Source organism: Artemia franciscana, chromosome 7 (genome assembly GCF_032884065.1).
Source record: "Artemia franciscana chromosome 7, ASM3288406v1, whole genome shotgun sequence".
NCBI lineage: Eukaryota > Metazoa > Arthropoda > Branchiopoda > Anostraca > Artemiidae > Artemia > Artemia franciscana.
The window spans coordinates 5,179,012-5,198,339 of NC_088869.1; the positions used below are offsets into that span (position 1 = coordinate 5,179,012).

Below are 19,328 nucleotides of genomic sequence, written 5' to 3' on the forward strand. Positions count from 1 at the left end.
AAAAGTAAGCAAAGATTTTTTCATTTCTAGAATGTTCCAGGTTTTCTGAATACACTTTCTAGAAAGCTTTCTAGGAGCTCTTTCTTATGGAAACTTACCAGCATATACAGGATAAATTAAATGACGCTGTTTCTCCTGAGATTATTAGTGACTTTTCAGCAAAAGAAAAATTTCAGAACTAAATATAAACTTACATTACACTCTGGTAACTCCTTGAGTAAATCACCGTCCAAGTACCATCGAACACCAACTAGCATTGATGGCTCACCAGAGATGATTTCACAGGTCAGTGTTATATTGGGCCTTTCTGCTTCTATCACTGCCTCTGTAGGCTCCATTTTTAGTTCAACATCCGGAGGGTCTAAAATTAATATATAATTAATAGCCTTTTGATTTTTACGATTGTATAATAGGATCATACATTACTAATTTTAAAGCACAGCCTTATTCTAAATTTGAAGATAGGGGCTCAAAACCTCCGGCGGTTTCCATCATGGTGATTTCATTAGTGTGCTTTTCGTCGATCGGCCGCCAATCTTTTGAAAACAATTCCTTGAAAACAATAATAGTTCCCTACTGAACATAAATTGCCCTTTTAAGCTTTATTTTTAAGTCTATTAGTCCCGATTAGAAATAGGGCGAAGTCCTCATTGATGCTTCTTGAAAAATTGTTAGCTTGAGGGTCCTCAACTCTTTGGGCTTCAATGGGTCAGCGATAATTGTTAAGTAGGGGTGGACAAGTAGCAAGGCTGCATACAAAATAATCAAATCATTTTTAGCTAAATATGGTTTCATGTCACCTGGCTTTAAGATTGATCAAAGTTTTCCCAAGTGTAATATTTTGGTTTCAAAAAGCTCAAAGGTTTGATTTTCAGTAATTTATTATTTTAAACAGCATGTCATTTCACTAAAGAGCAGGCCTATAGCGACTGCAGAAATAAAATAATAATTTAGTTTTCACAGTTTAAGTCCTAATCGCCACATTTCTGCCACAGAGGTAGCGTAAATTTAAGGTATGCGGAACTAGACTTAACAGTCCTTACCGATGGCGCTGGTCTCAAATTCTTCACCCTTCAGCCAAGACTTGAAGAATTTTTTTATAACATAACAATATAAAATGATACAATAAATTTAAGGAAAGTGTGATTTTCCATCATTAGGTATAAGATTAATTTTTTTTCTGAGTGAAATATTTGAGAATCAAAAAGCTCATTAATATGACCTGGGCTTCGTTTATTACTTTTTCCAAACGACGTCACTTTCATTAAACAGCATCATAATCGCCAAATACAATTCAAAACAAATACAATATTCAATAAATGTAAATCAATAATCAATAAATAAATATAATAATAAGTATAATAAATAACATAATATAAATATAAAAATAAATGTAACAAATATAAATCATCAAAGTAAGCCAATAGTTTAGTATGCTATCATTTCAAACCCTAAACCCTTTTTCTGTTACAAACTATCCTGGTATATAAAATAATTCTTCACTACCCATCTTTAAACCAATACTGTTTGAAATTCTATTGACAAGAGAAGTTTCAAAAACAGTAGTAGAAATTTAGGATTAAGCCTTTTGCTAATGTAAAGTACTTTATTTATCCATTATGCTCTTACAATGAGTCTAAAGTCTGCCGCTGTTTTTGAGAAGAAAACTATAACCGATGACCATGGATGTAGCATTAAACTTTCTTCTTCATAACTATGCTCTTCGTGTAGTAGATGTGCTAGCTGTATTGGGTCCATTTTTCGTCCATTATTAAAAAAAAATCACTAGTATGACGCGTTCCACAATGATGAGAAAACCTATTGTATCTGCAATAATCATGAAAAACCGCAGAACATGCACAGTTTCAACATTGATAGGCAAAAATTCCAACCTGGTATTCCCGAAGCTGACCTATATCAAGCAATACCTTTATCAAGCAATAAATTATGCGCACCTGTAACATACCCAACATACCTTCCAAATACATTTTGACGTAACCACGTGATTCATGTTTAAAAACCTGTTTTTAAGTTTCTTTAACCCTATTTTTAAACCTTTACATGTTTAAAATTAACATAAAAGTTGCTTGTCCATAACATGCAGTAATTTTGCATTAATTTGGACACCTCTATTTGGTTGATTGTTGGATTGTTGGGTTATACCTTGTTCAAGTCCTCATTTATCTTAGTTGATAAAGCAGGAAAACACTTCTTTTCTTCTTCCTTTATGTTTTATTTTTTCCTTCAGTTTGTTTTCTAACCAAATAATTACTTTAACTTATTATATGGGTGATTGGGTGAATGTAGCCTGGTATAAAAATAATAAGACTCTTGGAGGCAAAAAATTTCTAAAACGTTGAATCAGTCCAAGCCTACGAGCCTACCAAGCCTACAGTGGCCTACGAGCCACTTTTGTTGCAAAAACATCAGTGTGGCATTTCCATGAAAGATTACGATCAATGGTAAAGTCTAAATAATAGCTTCAAGAACATGAGCTACAGGCTTATTACAAAACAGAATTCTACCATTAATGTTACTATAATTTATTTTAATTAATTACTTTAGTTTACTATCCACTTACAACTAGAACTTTTATTTCAAATGCCTACGTTTGCTGTCCAAGACAAAATAAAACTTAATTTTTTTAGTAGCAAGGAAAGCCCCACTGCCCCTCCATCATAAGAAAAGCAAGACCTTGCGCAAAATGGGGATTTCTTTTGACCACAGTGATTAAAATAAATTCTAAGCGAATATTTCGGTTATATGACCAATAACCGTCCTCGACGAAATAGAAGAGGAACTAAGACAAAAAATATCATTAAAAATCTAATCCACGTTTAAAAACTCCTGAGAATAAATTTGTTTTTGCTTATATTGAGAAGCTCTTAATCATGAGTTGGAATTTTTATCGGCTTCTTTATTCCGCTTTTTCTTTGATTTCACTGAAGACTGCTACTAGTCGTTTAGCCGAAATATCCGTTTTGGTTCTATTGAGTGACAGTTTTCAGAAAAGTTCGTTTATTCGTTCCACGTAACATTCTTGTTTGCTATTATTTAACTTGATATATCTCATTTTCCAAAGTTCACGTTGAACTTTCCTTTTAGAGAATTTAGTTTTCATGATCAGCTATTATTCAAACGGAAAAAAATACAGAACTATGCGGATTCCCAAAGGATTAATACAATTTTGGTACAGAATTGTAAGGAACCAGCAAAAAAACAAACCTACTCAAAAAACTTTGGAGCGGAGTTTACTTTGCAAATTGGCGAAAAAACATGGTTTTCCCCATTGTTTTTTCTCCTTTTCAACTTCTACAGGGGATGATGATCTCAAGAGGGGAAAAAATTGAAGAAAGGGAAAACTTTTTTGTATTCATTACATAACTTTAAAGTCTTTCTCTGCTTTGTTTCACCGTTTATTTGTTTCCCTGGAAGTTGTCGTTATGATTGCACAGAAACATGAGAGGAATCTTGGAAAATAAATTTTCTTCCCTGAGTGGACAATCTTTTCCAAGATATGCCAGGGGCTATATGTATGTTCAAGGAAGACAAAAGCTAGAGTTGCCCATTCTAAGCCATAAATTACCTCAACGATATAAATCAAAGGTTGATAGGGCTTAGAAGAAATTTAAAACAAACCTTATGTGGATCCCCACCACAACGGTTAGTATTGTAATTAATAGGATACACAATTGATAGAATAAAATGGCACTATATCATTAATATTTGTGTTTTTATTTTTATTGATGTGTGTTAAGGAAGGAGTTGAGTGTTGAGTGCTAAGTTAGTAGAGCAAGGCACGCGACGTTTTGGTTATGCTTGGGTTTTTTTTAACCCTCTTTTGAGGTTAATCTAAATAATTTTCTTTTTCGTGGATATATTTGATTATCTATCATGCCATGGTATTTGGAGGGGATGTAGCTGTGTTAAGATTTTTGTCAATGATTGACATGAAGTAGATTAAATTATATCAAAAGCTATTTTAACCTTAAATATCATGTCAAAAAATGCTTATAAGTGACTGTGACAACTAGTAAGGGACCATTTTTGTTTAATGTCTTACGTTTTTTAAAGGCCTTTACTTCACTTTGTCTCTGACGGCCATTCTTGCAATAATTATTCCATCTTCCGTCGTCCTATTGAACTGATGCATTGTATATCTATTGATTTCTAGAGAAAATACGCATACCCAGGTATAATCAATTAACACCAATAAGAAAACTAATTAATTGTTATCATCCCAATCTATAATAATAACTTGTTTATCACCCACAAGATACATAAAGTAAATATGACGGAGAAAGAATAAATAAAAGAACGCAAAGAGAAAAAACAAATATACACGCAAAATCAACGAAAAAAATGGATAAGACCGTGGTGAGAGGACAGGCGTGCATCAGCTGTACTGAAGAGTTTTCTGCGTAGAATCTCCAACGTTAATGCTATATCAGGAACTGAAAATTTGCTAACAAGAATCCAGTTTTTTATCCAAGGTGGAAGATACAGAAGAAATTTGCATAATTTTAAATAATTTATCCGAATTCTTTTTAAATTAACTTTCTTAATAAGGGGGGAAAACCTGAAGCATAAATGAAAGAATGATCACAGAAAGTAGAATAAAGTTTGGCCAGCGCACGTCTATTATACTTCCCTCTGTTTGCAACAATTTTTGGATAACCAATCTGGATCTTTTTACTTATTTCACAAACATAGCGCTAACACATCCTCGAAAGATTGTTAGTAATAGAGATAACAGGCCAACAGATACAATCAACAAGAGGGATAGTGAAGTTATGACAGTGAATGGGAGTAGCAGTAGTACAGTTATAGGGAAGAAACTCACACAAGTGAAAGGCCAATATCAGAAAAAGCACCAGAAACTGTAGAGACCATTTGGGAAAGATCCTTTTTGAACCGACTAATCAGAAGCAAGTCTTCAGCATACGCAAGATAAGAAACATCCGCAAGACCAGAAAGTTATGTACCTGAAATCTTAGCCAGCAAACTAGAAATACAATCCTTAAAAAGCATAGGGGATAGAACACCGCCCTGTCTAACTCTTCTTCGTACCCTTGTAATAGTGACTGGTGCAGATCTTAGTTGAAGAAAAGAATTTGAATACAAAAACCTGAGAAACATTATAACAGAATATTGACCCCAGAATTATACAGAGAAAAAAGGAGCTGACTATGAACCACACTATCAAACGCTTTCGAAAGATCCAAAGCACAAATATAAAGACCATTTCCCTTGGAAGAATTATCAACCAGTACAGAAGATAGAATCATATGTGCATGTTGACAAACCACCCTATGCCGAAAACCAAATTGGTTCTCACACTCATTAATATTCTTAGTCATAAAAGGTAGAAGGATGTACTCAAAAACCCTTCTAATATAGGTAGATATTTTCCCAGTAATGGATTCATGCTTCAAATGCAATCGGATGAAACTAGAATAAGTACAGTCCATTATGTAGGCTTACCTCTCTTCTTGTAATAATTTCAGCCTATTTAACTTACTAAAGAAAACAGTCATTTCAAAAATCCTCTCTCGTTCCAATTTAATCGTATAAGGAATTGCGTAATATGAAGGTCAAAAATGTTCACATATCAAAGACCAAAAAGAATAAAAAAAATTATTCCAAAATTATTTCGATTTATTTCCGAGTATATTAAAAAATAAACAAAACAATTCTTTTCTTGAGTATCCAAAAAATCAAATTTTTTGAAACTACAAAAATCCGAGGGGCACTCGTCACATAAAACTCATTAGCATTTCATGATAATATTGATGGCGTGATGTTGCTATTGATAGATAAGAAGTATAAAAAGGAACATGTACCATAAAGGTCCTTGAACTGTTATAAAGCATGTCCTGATCATCATACCCTTATGTTTTTAATCTGGAACCTTTATTTCTGGATACCAGAAAAATTTAATGTTTTCTACTTTTTAGTGAATTTGGAGATAAAGGTGTGTCTTAAAAAAAGGTTAAAAAAAATGTTATCAATAAATAATGGCATATTTCGTATAGAATTTTTTCAATACCCTTTCTCAGCTAAGTTTTAGGAATTAGGTCTGAAATTTGCGTCTCGATGCAGCACGATATTTTTCTAACTATGAAAAAAGGCACTCTATTCCTAAATTCAAAATAAATTGAGAAAAAAAAACGGACTTAAATTAATTTTTTTTCTATATTTATTACCTCCTATTTCACATCCCATAAACTATACTAGTTTACTGTAAAATTGTCATAAGTTTGGAATAAAAAGTTGATATATGTGAAATGACTTAAATTCTTTCCTTTAATAATTCTACAATTTCATGGAAAATTTTGGTCCTTGGCAAGTTTTATTTATGGTAAGAATTCTGTCTTAGCAATAAAGGAAGTGACAATGGTCTTGAATAAAAACAAAATTTACCAAAACATTCTTTCATAAACGGAATTACATTCGATGAAATTTCCAAAAATTTATCTCCTATTTTAGATGATTTATGTGGCGCCTTTAAAATTCCTCTTCTTGTTGAAACTAAAATTAATTTTTGTGAATTCAGGAATATAAATGGATTTTTTTAAAATTAGACATTTATGATTTGAGAAAGGCTAGTTTAATTCACTAGTGGTCAATTAGGACTAGTTAATTTTTATATTGAGAATAAAGGTGTGCTAAGTCTCTTTTTATTAAACTGTCATATTTAATATGAGATTCGTTAAATATGAGCCTGTTACAAAACTCAGAATCTGATTGTGTCTCAAATAATGGTTGATTCCCATATGTTGAAACTACCCCTAAACTTTTATATTAAAGAATTTGCCTGCCTAGTAGGCCTATGCCTGGTTTTACTCTTTCAACTGCAACTAGTAAACTGGTTTGAAAAGTAAACTCGAGTTTAGTAAGTTTCTAACTATTACCATAATACCCAGTCGATTATAATTTACTCAAAGCTGTCACTACATTTTCTGCTGCGTATTTACTAAAAAGTAAAAGGAAGAAATATTTTTAAATTACTTACATTGGACGGTTACAAATGCCTCATCTTCAGATTCACTTGTGCCAACACTATTAGTTAACTGACATTTATAAGAACCGGTATCATGTCGAGTTGCCTTTTTTACTAGGAGTGACGGCTGATCTTCAGTCCCTCCTTCATAACGATCTGAAGGTATCTGTACCTTTTCCCCATCTTTGTACCTAAAGATATTAACTGGTCAGTGAAACCCAATTGAAAAAATATTTAGCTGACACTAAAAGGGCCTCAAAAATATCCAAACTATAGTCAACACTTCATATCATAAGTAGAAAGCAACATGTTACTGCTACAACAATTAGTATTACCAGATCATACGTGGAAAGCTGCTAATTAATGCTACAACTACCACTATTGCCAGATCATATATGGATCATAAGTGGAAGGCTGCATATTATTATTACAACTACCACCAACTCTGCACCACAAAGTCAACTGAGGCCGAAATAGTTGTACATACTTCTCTTATACTCCAATATATTCCAACCCTCATTTTTACTCCCTCCCATAAGGCTACAATTTCTTTCAACTTTCTCCCTTGGACCTCTTGCCTCCCTTTTTGGGAGAACCTGGTTTTCGTTTGGCCCCGGATGGATGTCCGAAAAGCACAATTTTTGGCAACCTATCATCATTCAGTCGTAAAATATTACCTTCACACTATTTTTATGTCGTTCTTAATTGTAATTAATAAAATCCTATTTAAAAATCCTCTCGTCCATCTAAAATTTGAATGTTGACAGGGGTGTAACCAGGGAAGAAGTCAGTACTTTTTGCTAAAATTTTGAAATTTGAAAAAAAACTAGGTATCTGTAAATTAGACATTAAATATTCTTTTAAAGATTCTCTTAAATAATTTATAAAATTCATAATCTTCATTCTGAATTTGACAATCTTGGTGGAAAGCAAGACCGTGCTTTTTGATTAGGACTTCTTAAGTTTTGCTAATCCACAGGTTGTAATTCTACTACTACAACTACTAAAAAAAAACTTACTGCAGTACCACACAACCTGAGGCCAACAGAGCTGGGTACGCTCCTCCTCCAACACAATTCATTCGCAGTTTAACTCTTTACCCACTTTCACGAAGTTCAATTTCCCATACCGTTTATTTGCGTTTTTCTTTGATTTTAGATTTTTTACTTTTTGTGTTGCTATGTTTTAAATTCTTTCTTCTCCACGCCGAGAACGCCTTGTTGGATACATGCAATATTCGAGTAATTACTCTTTGGTTCCTTTTAGTGTTTCGCTGGAGTCACTACGCTCAATGTTTACGTTTGGTGAGCTGACTGTGAGTGAGTGAGTGACTTGTTGGTATTTTAAGATACTCTTATTCGTTTTATCAGACAATATTCAATAAAAATGGAAGAAAAAAGGTGATAATAATTTTCGTTTTCTATTGACCGTCTTAACAGTACGGTTTTTTTTTTTTTACAGAAAAGGTTGGTGTTTTGAGGTGTTACCACTTTCCCATTTAACTATTCATTTAACGTTCCCTGTCTCTTCTTTTTGTTTTAGCTTACTCCTTGAGTTATTGGCAGACATCAAAGCACTTTTGCGATTTTTTTCATATTTTTTCTCTCAAAAGAACCTCTTATTTTATTTTTCGCTAACTAATAATTTCACATTAAAAAAAATTGTTTCAAAGGACCCTCTGAGATATCTGTAGAACGAAATAGAAAGCTGTTCGTCAATGGAAAGCTTTTCCCTTTCTCTAAGAAATTAAACTTCCGAATACAAGTGATTCTTTCTTCTCCAGCGAATAGGGAAGTATTATCAGTCAATGGTAAAGTATATTCTTTAAATCTCCCCTATTTATTCACAGAATCTTTTGGCCGGAAAAATATTCAGAAGAGAAAAATATATTTAATTGAGAAATACACACAATAATATATACACGCAACTACTACTACTTCTAACAACTTATTGGAGCACCAAACTACCTGAGGCTAACGTAACTGCTTATTCTCCTCCTCCACACCAATATATTCGTATCTTCACTCTTTACCCCCTCTCATAAAAGTTTAATATCCTTTAAATCCTTATTTGTGGCCTCTTTGCATCAAATTTGGAGACGCATTAATTTTGGTTTGGACTCAGCTGTATGGCGAAAAGGCACAGTCTTTGGCACTTTGCCATTGTTTATCTGTAAAACACGGCCTACCCATCTAAAATTTTCTTTGATTATATCCCTAAAAACTGGGACAATACAACAATTTTTGTACAGCTTATTGTTTGATACACAGTCAATCAGAAGAGCACTTAAGACTATCATTAGACACTTCAACAAGAACCGAGTTTGAATACACTTCTAAGGGCTTCGTTTTTGAAGCCCTTGACCCTCTCCACTCCTTGAAACTCATATGTACGCTCCTGAGGTTCTTGAATCATTTATGTAGTGAGGGAACTCGCATGGTGACTTACCACGTAAAGGTGACTTCATGGCAGTCTCAACCAAACCAGAAAGCAGTTGCAGTGACTTTGCATCTTGTGCTAATCCGGCACTGAAAGCGGCAAGAGCGTTGGCGTGGAAATTTAAATTTCCATTGGCTTCTTTTGGGGTAAGTTGCATAAAATGCAGAGGAATCATATAAAGTCAAATTAACGTACCAAAAACTTAAAAATGAAGTCTGATTCGTCAAATTGGTTAAGTGGAAACTTAATCATCTAAAAAATTTGAAAAAAAAATTCGGTCTTTAGTCTAAACGACCTTCCTGTAGGTTTAACAGATTTTGTAAGTAGCGGGCTGCTAAGTATAAACTATAAGAACCAGAACCCCTCTCTAAATCTAGTAGACAATGTCTTGTATTTTCTAAATAATTTGCAATTTTTTTTACTCAATTTGTGATTTTGCTTTTCATTTTTTGTGCTTGCTTCATTTTTGAATTATGGATTTTAAGGCAGGACCGGCTCTCAAGGAATCTTCCTATACCTCCCATGTTAAACATTTGGAGTTTGCCTGACGTTCCTGAATTAGTGACTTAGACGATTTTTATTTTAGCAGATGTAAAAAAAATCTGGTGAATATTTTGATTTAATCAAATCTTAAAGCCGACAATTATTTTTTTTTTTTATAATTCCAAAATAATCATAAAACCTGTTTCTTTTAAAATAATGGATCTTAAAGAAACTTTATTAGACTGGTATGAGATCAAATGTATTTAGATGATTGTTATTCAATTTTCTTGGTTTCATTTGAGATTATACATCTCGCCTTATATATAGCAAAATAAAAAAAACTAGTTTTTTTAACTGAAAGTAAGGAGCGACATTAAAACTTAAAACGAACAGAAATTACTTCGTATATGAAAGAGGCTGCTTCCTCATCAACGCCCCGCTCTTTACGCTAAAGTTTGACTCTTTCTCTCAACTCTTCTTTTTAAAACAGTAAAAAACTTTAGCGTAAAGAGCGGGGCGTTGATGAGGAAGCAGCCTCTTTCATATACGAAGTAATTTCTGTTCGTTTTAAGTTTTAATGTCGCTCCTTACTTTCAGTTAAAAAAACTAGTTTTTTTTATTTAATTTCTGAACGTTTTTGAATTAATGCATGTTTGATTTTGGCTCCCCGCACATAAATTATTGAAATGAAATTAGTATATTAATTTTTTTTGGCTAAAACGTCTGTACACTTCCCAATAACCATTACTATATGTAAACACTGGTCAAAGTTTGTAACTTGCAGCCCCTCCCCAGGAATTGTGGGGGAGTAAGTCATTCCCAAAGACATAGTTATTATGGTTTTCGACTATGCGGAACAAAATGGCTATCTTAAAATTTTAATCTGTTGACTTTTGGAAAAATTAGCGTGGGAGGGGGCCTATTTGCCCTCCAATTTTTTTATCACTTAAAAAGGCCACTAGAACTTTTCATTTCCGTAAGAATGAGCCCTCTTGCGACACTCTAAGACCACCTGGTCGATACGATGACCCCTGGGGAAAAGAAAAAAACAACAACAAACAAACAAATAAACACGCACCCGTGATTTGTCTTCTGGCAAAAAATATGAAATTCCACATTTTTTTAGATAGGAGCTTGAAATTTTTGCTATAGAGTTCTCTGATATGCCGAATGCGATAGTGTGATTTTCCTTAAGATTCTATGACTTTTAGGGGGTGTTTCCCCCTTTTTTCCAAAATAGGGCAAATTTTCTCAGGCTCGTAACTTTTGATGACAAAGACTAAATTAATTGGAACCTATATATTTAGAATCAGCGTGAAAATTCGATTCTTTTGATGTATCTTTTAGCATCAAAATTCCGTTTTTTAGAGTTCCGTTTACTATTGAGCCGGGTCGCCCCTTACTACAGTTCTTTACCACGAACTGAAAATAATTCGGTATTTCGGGGCTTCTGACATTATTACTCCTTTGCGGAAGTTAGGCTCAAAATTGAAAAAGGATTATATTTTTTCTCTGGGCCCCTTCCACCTCTTAGTTCGTTTATTTTCCCGTTAGTTTTCACCTGTTTTCGCTTTATAGTTGTGTTATCTCTTAGCAGTTCTTTCGTTAGTTGAGTTATGGTTGTGGTATATATGTTTTATCGCTCGTATAGTTATGTTATTTTCAAATTATACTCCATAATAGAGAGGCTCCGAACACCCAGTATTGTATATTAAGCTCTGAATTTGACGTTTTTTTCTAACGTGACCAGATTCGTCCTGCGCCCTTTTCATTGAATTTTTTTCCCCATGGCATATTTCTCCAAGGAAAGATCCTCCCACATAGCCCCCTCCCTCAACCCTACCCCCAAAACCAAAAAAATCCCCCTGAAAACGTCTGTACACTTCCCAATAACCATTATTATATGTAAAAACTGGTTGAAGTTTGTAACTTGCAGCCCCTCCCCCAGGAACTGTGGGGGAGTAAGTCACCCACAAATACATAGTTATTATGATTTTCGACTATGCTGAACAAAATGGCTATCTCAAAATTTTGATCCGTTGACTTTGGGAAAAAAATGAGCGTGGGAGGGGGCCTAGATGCCCTCCAATTTTTTTGGTCACTTAAAAAGGGCACTGGAACTTTTCATTTCCGTTAGAATGAGCCCTCTTGCGACATTCTAGGACCACTTGGTCGATACGATGACCCCTGGGGAAAAAAAAAAACAAATAAACAAATAAACACGCACCCGTGATTTGTCTTCTGGCAAAAAATGCAAAATTCCACATTTTTGTAGATAGGAGCTTGAAACTTCTACAGAAGGGTTCTCTGATACGCTGAATCTGATGGTGTCATTTTCGTTAAGATCCTACGACTTTTAGGGGGTGTTTCCCCCTATTTTCCTAAATATGGCCAATTTTCCCAGGCTCGTAACTTTTGATGGGTAATACTAAACTTGATGAAACTTATATATTTAAAATCAGCATTAAAATGCGATTCTTTTAATGTAGCTATTGATATCAAAATTCAATTTTTTAGAGTTTTGGTTACTATTGAGCCGGATCGCTCCTTACTACAGTTCGTTACCATGAACTGTTTGATACTTATTGGTGCGTTTATAAATTTACTTTTGTTTTCAAATATGGAAAGTCATCACAAGGAATTAAAGTGAAAACGCTTCGTTTCGTAACAAAAGGCTTGTGAGTTATCCTGTGCTTCTTATCATGAATAGCTCCAAGTTGATTGCAACAGGTGTAATAAATTGTGATGAAAAGGGGCAATTACGAAAGAAAATTATTTAAAAACACGTTTTTAGTGCCAGCCTAGCTTTTTTTCTTTTAGCTTCTTTGATTTCAATGAATTGCCACGTTTCAACACAATTTATTTATCAGTCCTGGTTGACCTTCGCTGAGGTAAGGATGCTGCGACTGTTTTGAAAAACTGGTCATTTTAGTTTTGTTGATTTTATCCTCTAGTAAGTTGTTTTTTCTTATTTGTATTGCTGAGGACGGCCCTTGGACATAGGGCCAAAATATTCATTCTAATTTGTTTCCCGTTGTCTTGAGAAATTCCCTATTGTTCTTCTTGTTTTTTGGTGTTTGTGATGGAAAGGCAGCGTGGTCTTCGTCGCTATTTACTGTCCTATCAGTATGATAAGATAATATTTATTTCCCCTCTTAAATTTAAAATTTTGAAAATCACACATCTATGTTTAATTGTTACTAAATAATGAATCTTAAAAAACCTTTTCCACAAAATGAGTTTTTCAAAGAGCTCCACTAAACTAAAAATGAGGAGAAATGAAGTAAAATAATCTTCAAAGCGTAAAACTACCACAAACCACCATGGATAAATAAATGAAGCCCAAAACGATCAGATATCAAAGGAGCACTAAAATAAAGAGCGATGTGGGCACAATGTATTATATATTTTTGGTTTTAAAAATAAAATTTTATGTAAACTCCGTCATACCCTAAAAATTGCTATTATCCTCGAGTACATAAAATCCCTGTCTAAATCTCTTTTTTCAACACCTGGAAAAGCTGCAGAAATAAAATTATCTTTCATATTTATGAAAATATTCCTCAATTTTCCCTTTATAGCTAACATGTACAAAAACAAATTAAAATCCAAACCATTTCTTTTCTCTCCTCATTTCCCTAATTTCATTGAACTTAATCTAACTCCTTTTTGTACCGCTTGTTCTACTTCCCAAGTTTAGAAGGGACCAGTCCTTTAATTCGGGGGTGGGGTCATCAAATAGAACAAAGGACACAAATAAGTACTGAAAAAATCATAGGAATTAGTTTGAAGGAGATTGATGCTCCTGAACGCATCGCTTCCAATTGGTCTTGCTCGTTTTAGATATCTTCACAAAATTTAGCTTTCTAGAAAAAATAAGCTACACTAAATGGAATACATATATATATATATATATATATATATATATATATATATATATATATATATATATATATATATATATATATATATATATATATATATATATATATATATATATATATATATATATATATATATATATATATATATATATATATATATATATATATATATATATATATATATATATATATATATATATATATATATATATATATATATATATATATATATATATATATATATATATATATATATATATATATATATATATATATATATATATATATATATATATATATATATTATATATATATATATATATATATATATATATATATATATATATATATATATATATATATATATATATATATATTTATATATATATATATATATATATATATATATATATATATATATATATATATATATATATATATATATGTGTGTGTTCCTTTCAAATTTTATAATTAAAAAATCACTAATGATATCTATATAAACTCCGCCATTCCCCGAAAATTTGTTCTTATCCCGTGCCATTTAACTGTTCGTTTTATATGTATTCTAATATACACAAGATATTGTTTCTACGTCTAAGTGCCCTCCTAATTAAATTATCCCTCAGTAATTATCCTTACTTACCAATTAACATCAATTAAGGTAAGTGGATTTGAATCGTGACTGCAGAAAATGAGAAAATCCATGGATTCATTGACTGTGATATTATCCGGTGTGACATGAACCGTCGGAGCATCTAGAAGAGATATTTTGAAACTATTACGAAAAATAAATTATTTATAAAGAAAATGTATTGTTCCTAAAAAAATATTTAAATAATATACAGAATTTATCGTTTATTCACTTACTTAAATAGAATAAACGTAAAAAAATGCCAAACACTTCTAAAAACTAAGACTTTGGTGCTTAACAAAAATACAAACAGAAATTCGAAAATACTTTATAAAAACACATGAATACAAAGGTTAGGTTATAACTAGAAAATATACAAATTGTTAATAAACTACATATTTTATGAAAATGCTTCAACAAAAAATCGAAAGATCGAACCGTTTGTATTTTTATTTTCCCACTTTTGGCTGTTATTGGTTAATCAAGTAGGATATCTTAATGTTTAAAATCAATTAAAACGCAATATACCGTTTAAAAAATTGTTTTTCATCCTCCCCTTGTCTCTCCGTCACGCTTCTCTTTGTTTTTACACTCAAAATATGATTTTTTCGGAGAAGGAAAATATACACTTTTTTCTTTATCAGCAAACCTTACCAAATGTTCATATACAACTGTACCTCCCTAGTACAATATCATTTCAAAATCATACACCAGTTTTTCATATGCTACAATTAGTGCAAAGTTTCATTAAGTCTCTTTTTCATCATCAGGAAAAAATTACAGAAACGGGTTGATCGTTCATGCTTACGAAAATATTCCTCGATTTTCGCTTTGTTGCTAATATCATATTTCCAAAAAGAAATTAAAAGCTAAGCATTTCCTTTTTTCTCCCGAATTTCCTGATATTAATTAATTTTTTAAATAAATTTTTTAATTTTTTAAACATCTTTTTTGCGTCAGAGGGGAACATTAATGAGCTCAATAAGAAATGGTCACTTGTGCGGCTTCATCTACTTTCTAGAAATCCTTAAGAAATCACAGAAAAAAAAATCTTTAAGTAACTGAGGCGATTTCATAAGAAGATAGAAGTCTAAGAGCGAAATTTTAGTCATAACAGTTACTCGAATACGCATTTTACAGCAGAAAATTGACAGCTTTGTGAATATTTAATTAAGTGCGTAAAAATATTATTTCTGTGTATTTATGTCACATTTTACAACACAACACAGCTCTTGGGAAGGCTTCATAGATAGGGGTCGGAACCTCTAACAATACAGTTCTTTGATATGCTGAATTCAATGGTACAATTCTGACGAAAATCACTCGCACTTATGAGAGTTTTTTCCACAATTCCCTCTTTCCTGTGGGAGCATATGGGTGTTATTTTAGGTGGGGGTAGCGCAAGGGCTCCGTGTATTTGAAAAAATACCTTGTTTCTGGTATTTTAATCGAAAATGCGATTGCTCTACTTTCACTGAGAAAAAACAACTTCTCTACATTCTGAGAAATAAGTTTGCCCCCCCCCCTATGGGGGGCAAACTTGTATTTTCGTTAATTGACGCCCCTATGGGTGCAGCTCTACTGCTAATACTACCACTACCAACACCTCACCGCAGCACCAAGCCGCCTGAGGCCAACACAGCTAAGTACGCTCCTCCTCCATCCCAATCTATTCAAAACCTCCCTTTTTACATCCTCCCAGGAAGTCCTCATTTCCTTTAAATCTTTCTTTATGACGTCCTCCCAGAACGTCCCCTAGCCATCTCAACATTTCTTTCATTATAGCCCTAGAAAGCGGGATTTAACCACATTTTTTGGACGGTCTATTGTTTGAAATGCGGTCAGTCAACCGAGTAGCCAGAACCATCCACAAGCAATTTCTATGGAAAACATCTAGCAAATCTTCATCCGCTTTTCGGAGTGCTCATGCTTCAGAGCCATATTTGACCACTGTTATCACTATAGCTTCTAATATTCTAACCTTGGTTTGTTGACTTATCTTCTTATTCCTCCAAACTTTTTTTTTAACTATGAAAAAAAAGAAAAAAACACATCCGTGATCTTTCTTCTAGCAAAAAATATAAAATTACACATTTTTGCATATAGTGCCTTAAAACCTCTTCAGCATGACTCTTTGATACGCTGAATCAGATTCTGTGACTTGTAAGGGTTGTTTTCCCTTTTTTCCGAAAATTAGACAACTTTTCACAAGCTTGTGACTGTTGACTGGTAAGATTAAACTTGATGAAACTTATATATTTAAAATCGGCATAAAAATCCAATTCTGTTGATATATCTATTGGTGTCAAAATTCTGGTTTTTAGAATTTTGAATACTATTGAGCCGGGTCGATCCTTACTTACAGTTTGTTACCACGAACTGTTTGATTAGCTCAAATAGAAAGTTCCCTTCAACATTTCATGAATCGGTTTATTTTACAAAATAAAATATTGTTTCATATCATCTGAATATGATGGTGTGATCTTCATTAAGATTATATGACTTTTAGGGGTTGTTTCCCCCTTTTTTCGAAAATAAGGCAAGCAGGCTCGTGACGTTTGATGGGAAAGATTAAAATTGATGAAACTTATATATTTGACATCAGCATAAAAATCCAATTCTTTTGATGTATCTAATGGTGTCAAAATTCCGTATTTAGAGTTTCTGTTACTATTTAGCCGGGTCGCTCCTTACTTACAGTTACGAAATTATTATAGTTACCAAGAACTGTTTGATTAAGGAACTAAATGAACATTAGTCTAGCTCTGCGTCACCATCAAAAATCCCACCATCTATTTTATTTCTCTACGCTAAGAACTAGTTTTTAGAATTATACAACTACGAAAGGTGGGTCATAAGGGAAGCCAAATAAATCTACTTTTTGCCTGTAGTTGTATTTACCTCTTGTGTCTCTGTTCTATTTGATCCAGTGTGAATACTGCACCCATTTTTTTTTTTTTAGATTTTAATCAGATAAAAAAGCGAAAAGTTTCCGAGTCTCAACATTCTTTACAAGTTCTATTCCTCTGTGGCTTTAGATATATTCGGCTTTTATATTTAGAAATAAAACTCCTATCAAATAAGAAATTAAAAGCCATGCTCATCTAGGATATTTAAGGAACTATCCCCGCTCTATCCAAGATATTAAGAAACTAAATGAAAATTGGTATAGCTCTTTATCACCATCAAAAAGCGAACAATCTAATTTGTTTCTCGACACTGAGAACTAGTTCCTGAAATTATAGAACTAAAAATGGGACTAGCAGAGCAAGATAATTATGTAATTCTGGAGATCCTCTAATACGATGATCGTTCAACTTAAAATCCTTTCCATTATCCTGATCAACGATGTGAAAGTGTTGAATGATCCTTGAAGATTTCCGAATCATTTTCTCTTCTTTGTCGCTTAAACATATGATTTCCGACGAAGAAAAGATGGACTATGCCATGCAAGTTTCTTTGTTTACTTTTAATATATGAATCACTATGTGACAGATAAAAGTCAAACAAACACTTACTTAAAAAGGCAAGTTGATGGATGGTTCAGGCTGTAGAATGTGCGTTGGGGCAAATGAATTTAAGTCGGAAGAAGGGCTAACGACAAAATACTGTTCCAAGTAGGGCTTCCCCGTGCTTCTGTACAGTTTTTGCCTAGTTTTTTTTTCTTCAAATAAAAACTAACCAAAAAACGTATTTTTAGATAATCAAATTTTTTAGTTTTGCTATGTTTCTTCTTTATTGCTTAAACATATGATTTACGAAGAAGACTAGATGGACTATTACATACGAATTTCTGAATTTCTGAGAATCACTATGTGACATATAAGAAGTCAAACAAACACTTCCTTAAAAAAGGCACGTTAATGCTTGATTCAAGCTGCAGAATGTGCGTTGGGGCAAATGCATTTAAGTCAGAAGAAGGGCTAACGACAAAATACTGTCCCAAGGAGGTTTCCCCATACTTTTGTACAGTTTTCGCCCAGTTTTTTTCTTCGAGTAAAAACTAATCAAAAAATGTATTTTTAAATAACCAAATTTTTAGTTTTGCTATTTTCATGTAGTTTCTTTTTTATTGCTTACACATATGATCTACGAAAAAGAAAAGAAGACTATTAAATACGACTTTCTTAATTTACTTACAATGTGAGAATCACTATGGGACAAATAAAAAGTCAAACAAACACCTCCTTGACAGAAGTAAATCAAACCAAGTTTGGGACAGTAAAGTGTGCCTAGGGCGTACCCAGAAGCTCGGTAAAAGGGGAAGAGGACTAGCAACAAAATTTTGTTCCCAACCGGGGCTTTCACTTATTTTTCTGCTGTTTGTGCTTAAAATATATTACTATTTTATCGTTTAAGATCAAGACAAAAACATTTTAGCAGCAAATTTATAGCATTGAGCATTTTTTTTTCCGTGAAAACAAAGAATACTCAAAAATTTAGGAATAGTCAAGTTTTATGTAACGAGTAATACATATTTGGCTCATAAGCTTAGATGGAGGGGGGGGGGTTTACTAGCTTTGTTCGTCTGAACTAAAACTGCTTCATAAATGCATCGCTCATTTTTGGCCAAGAATAATGTTGCATTCTTTTTATGTGTCCCATTGCGATATTCATAATCCTTTAATTTTTGCGAATCAAGGAGGCACACTCGTGCCTCTTTAAAGAGGCGAACCACGACAATGTTAAGCGATCTTCGGTTCCAGTGGTCGCAGAGGGATGGGAAGGGATGCATTTCGTAGCCCGAGCTCCAACTAAGAAACCTGCCAAATTTCACCCCCCTCCGACTTTTCCTTCATGGGGAAAATATGGCCGAAAGTTTCGACCCCCCAACCCCGACCCCCCTTTAACGTTGTCCGATCGGGCTGAAATTCACAAGTTAAGGTCC

The 19,328-nt window shown here is 33.1% G+C and overlaps 1 protein-coding gene across 15 annotated transcripts in view; it reads right to left on the minus strand.

Annotated features, from left to right (window-relative positions):
- LOC136028761 (hemicentin-1-like) overlaps positions 1-19,328 on the minus strand; it is a 266,427-nt gene that overhangs the window by 92,965 nt on the left and 154,134 nt on the right. For all 15 annotated transcript variants that reach the window (XM_065706646.1, XM_065706644.1, XM_065706649.1 and 12 more), the window contains 3 exons: positions 14,453-14,564; positions 7,016-7,194; positions 195-361 (listed from right to left, as the gene is read on the minus strand). In XM_065706646.1, coding sequence (XP_065562718.1) covers positions 195-361; positions 7,016-7,194; positions 14,453-14,564 — 458 coding nt within the window. The remainder of the gene's footprint in view (positions 1-194; positions 362-7,015; positions 7,195-14,452; positions 14,565-19,328) is intronic.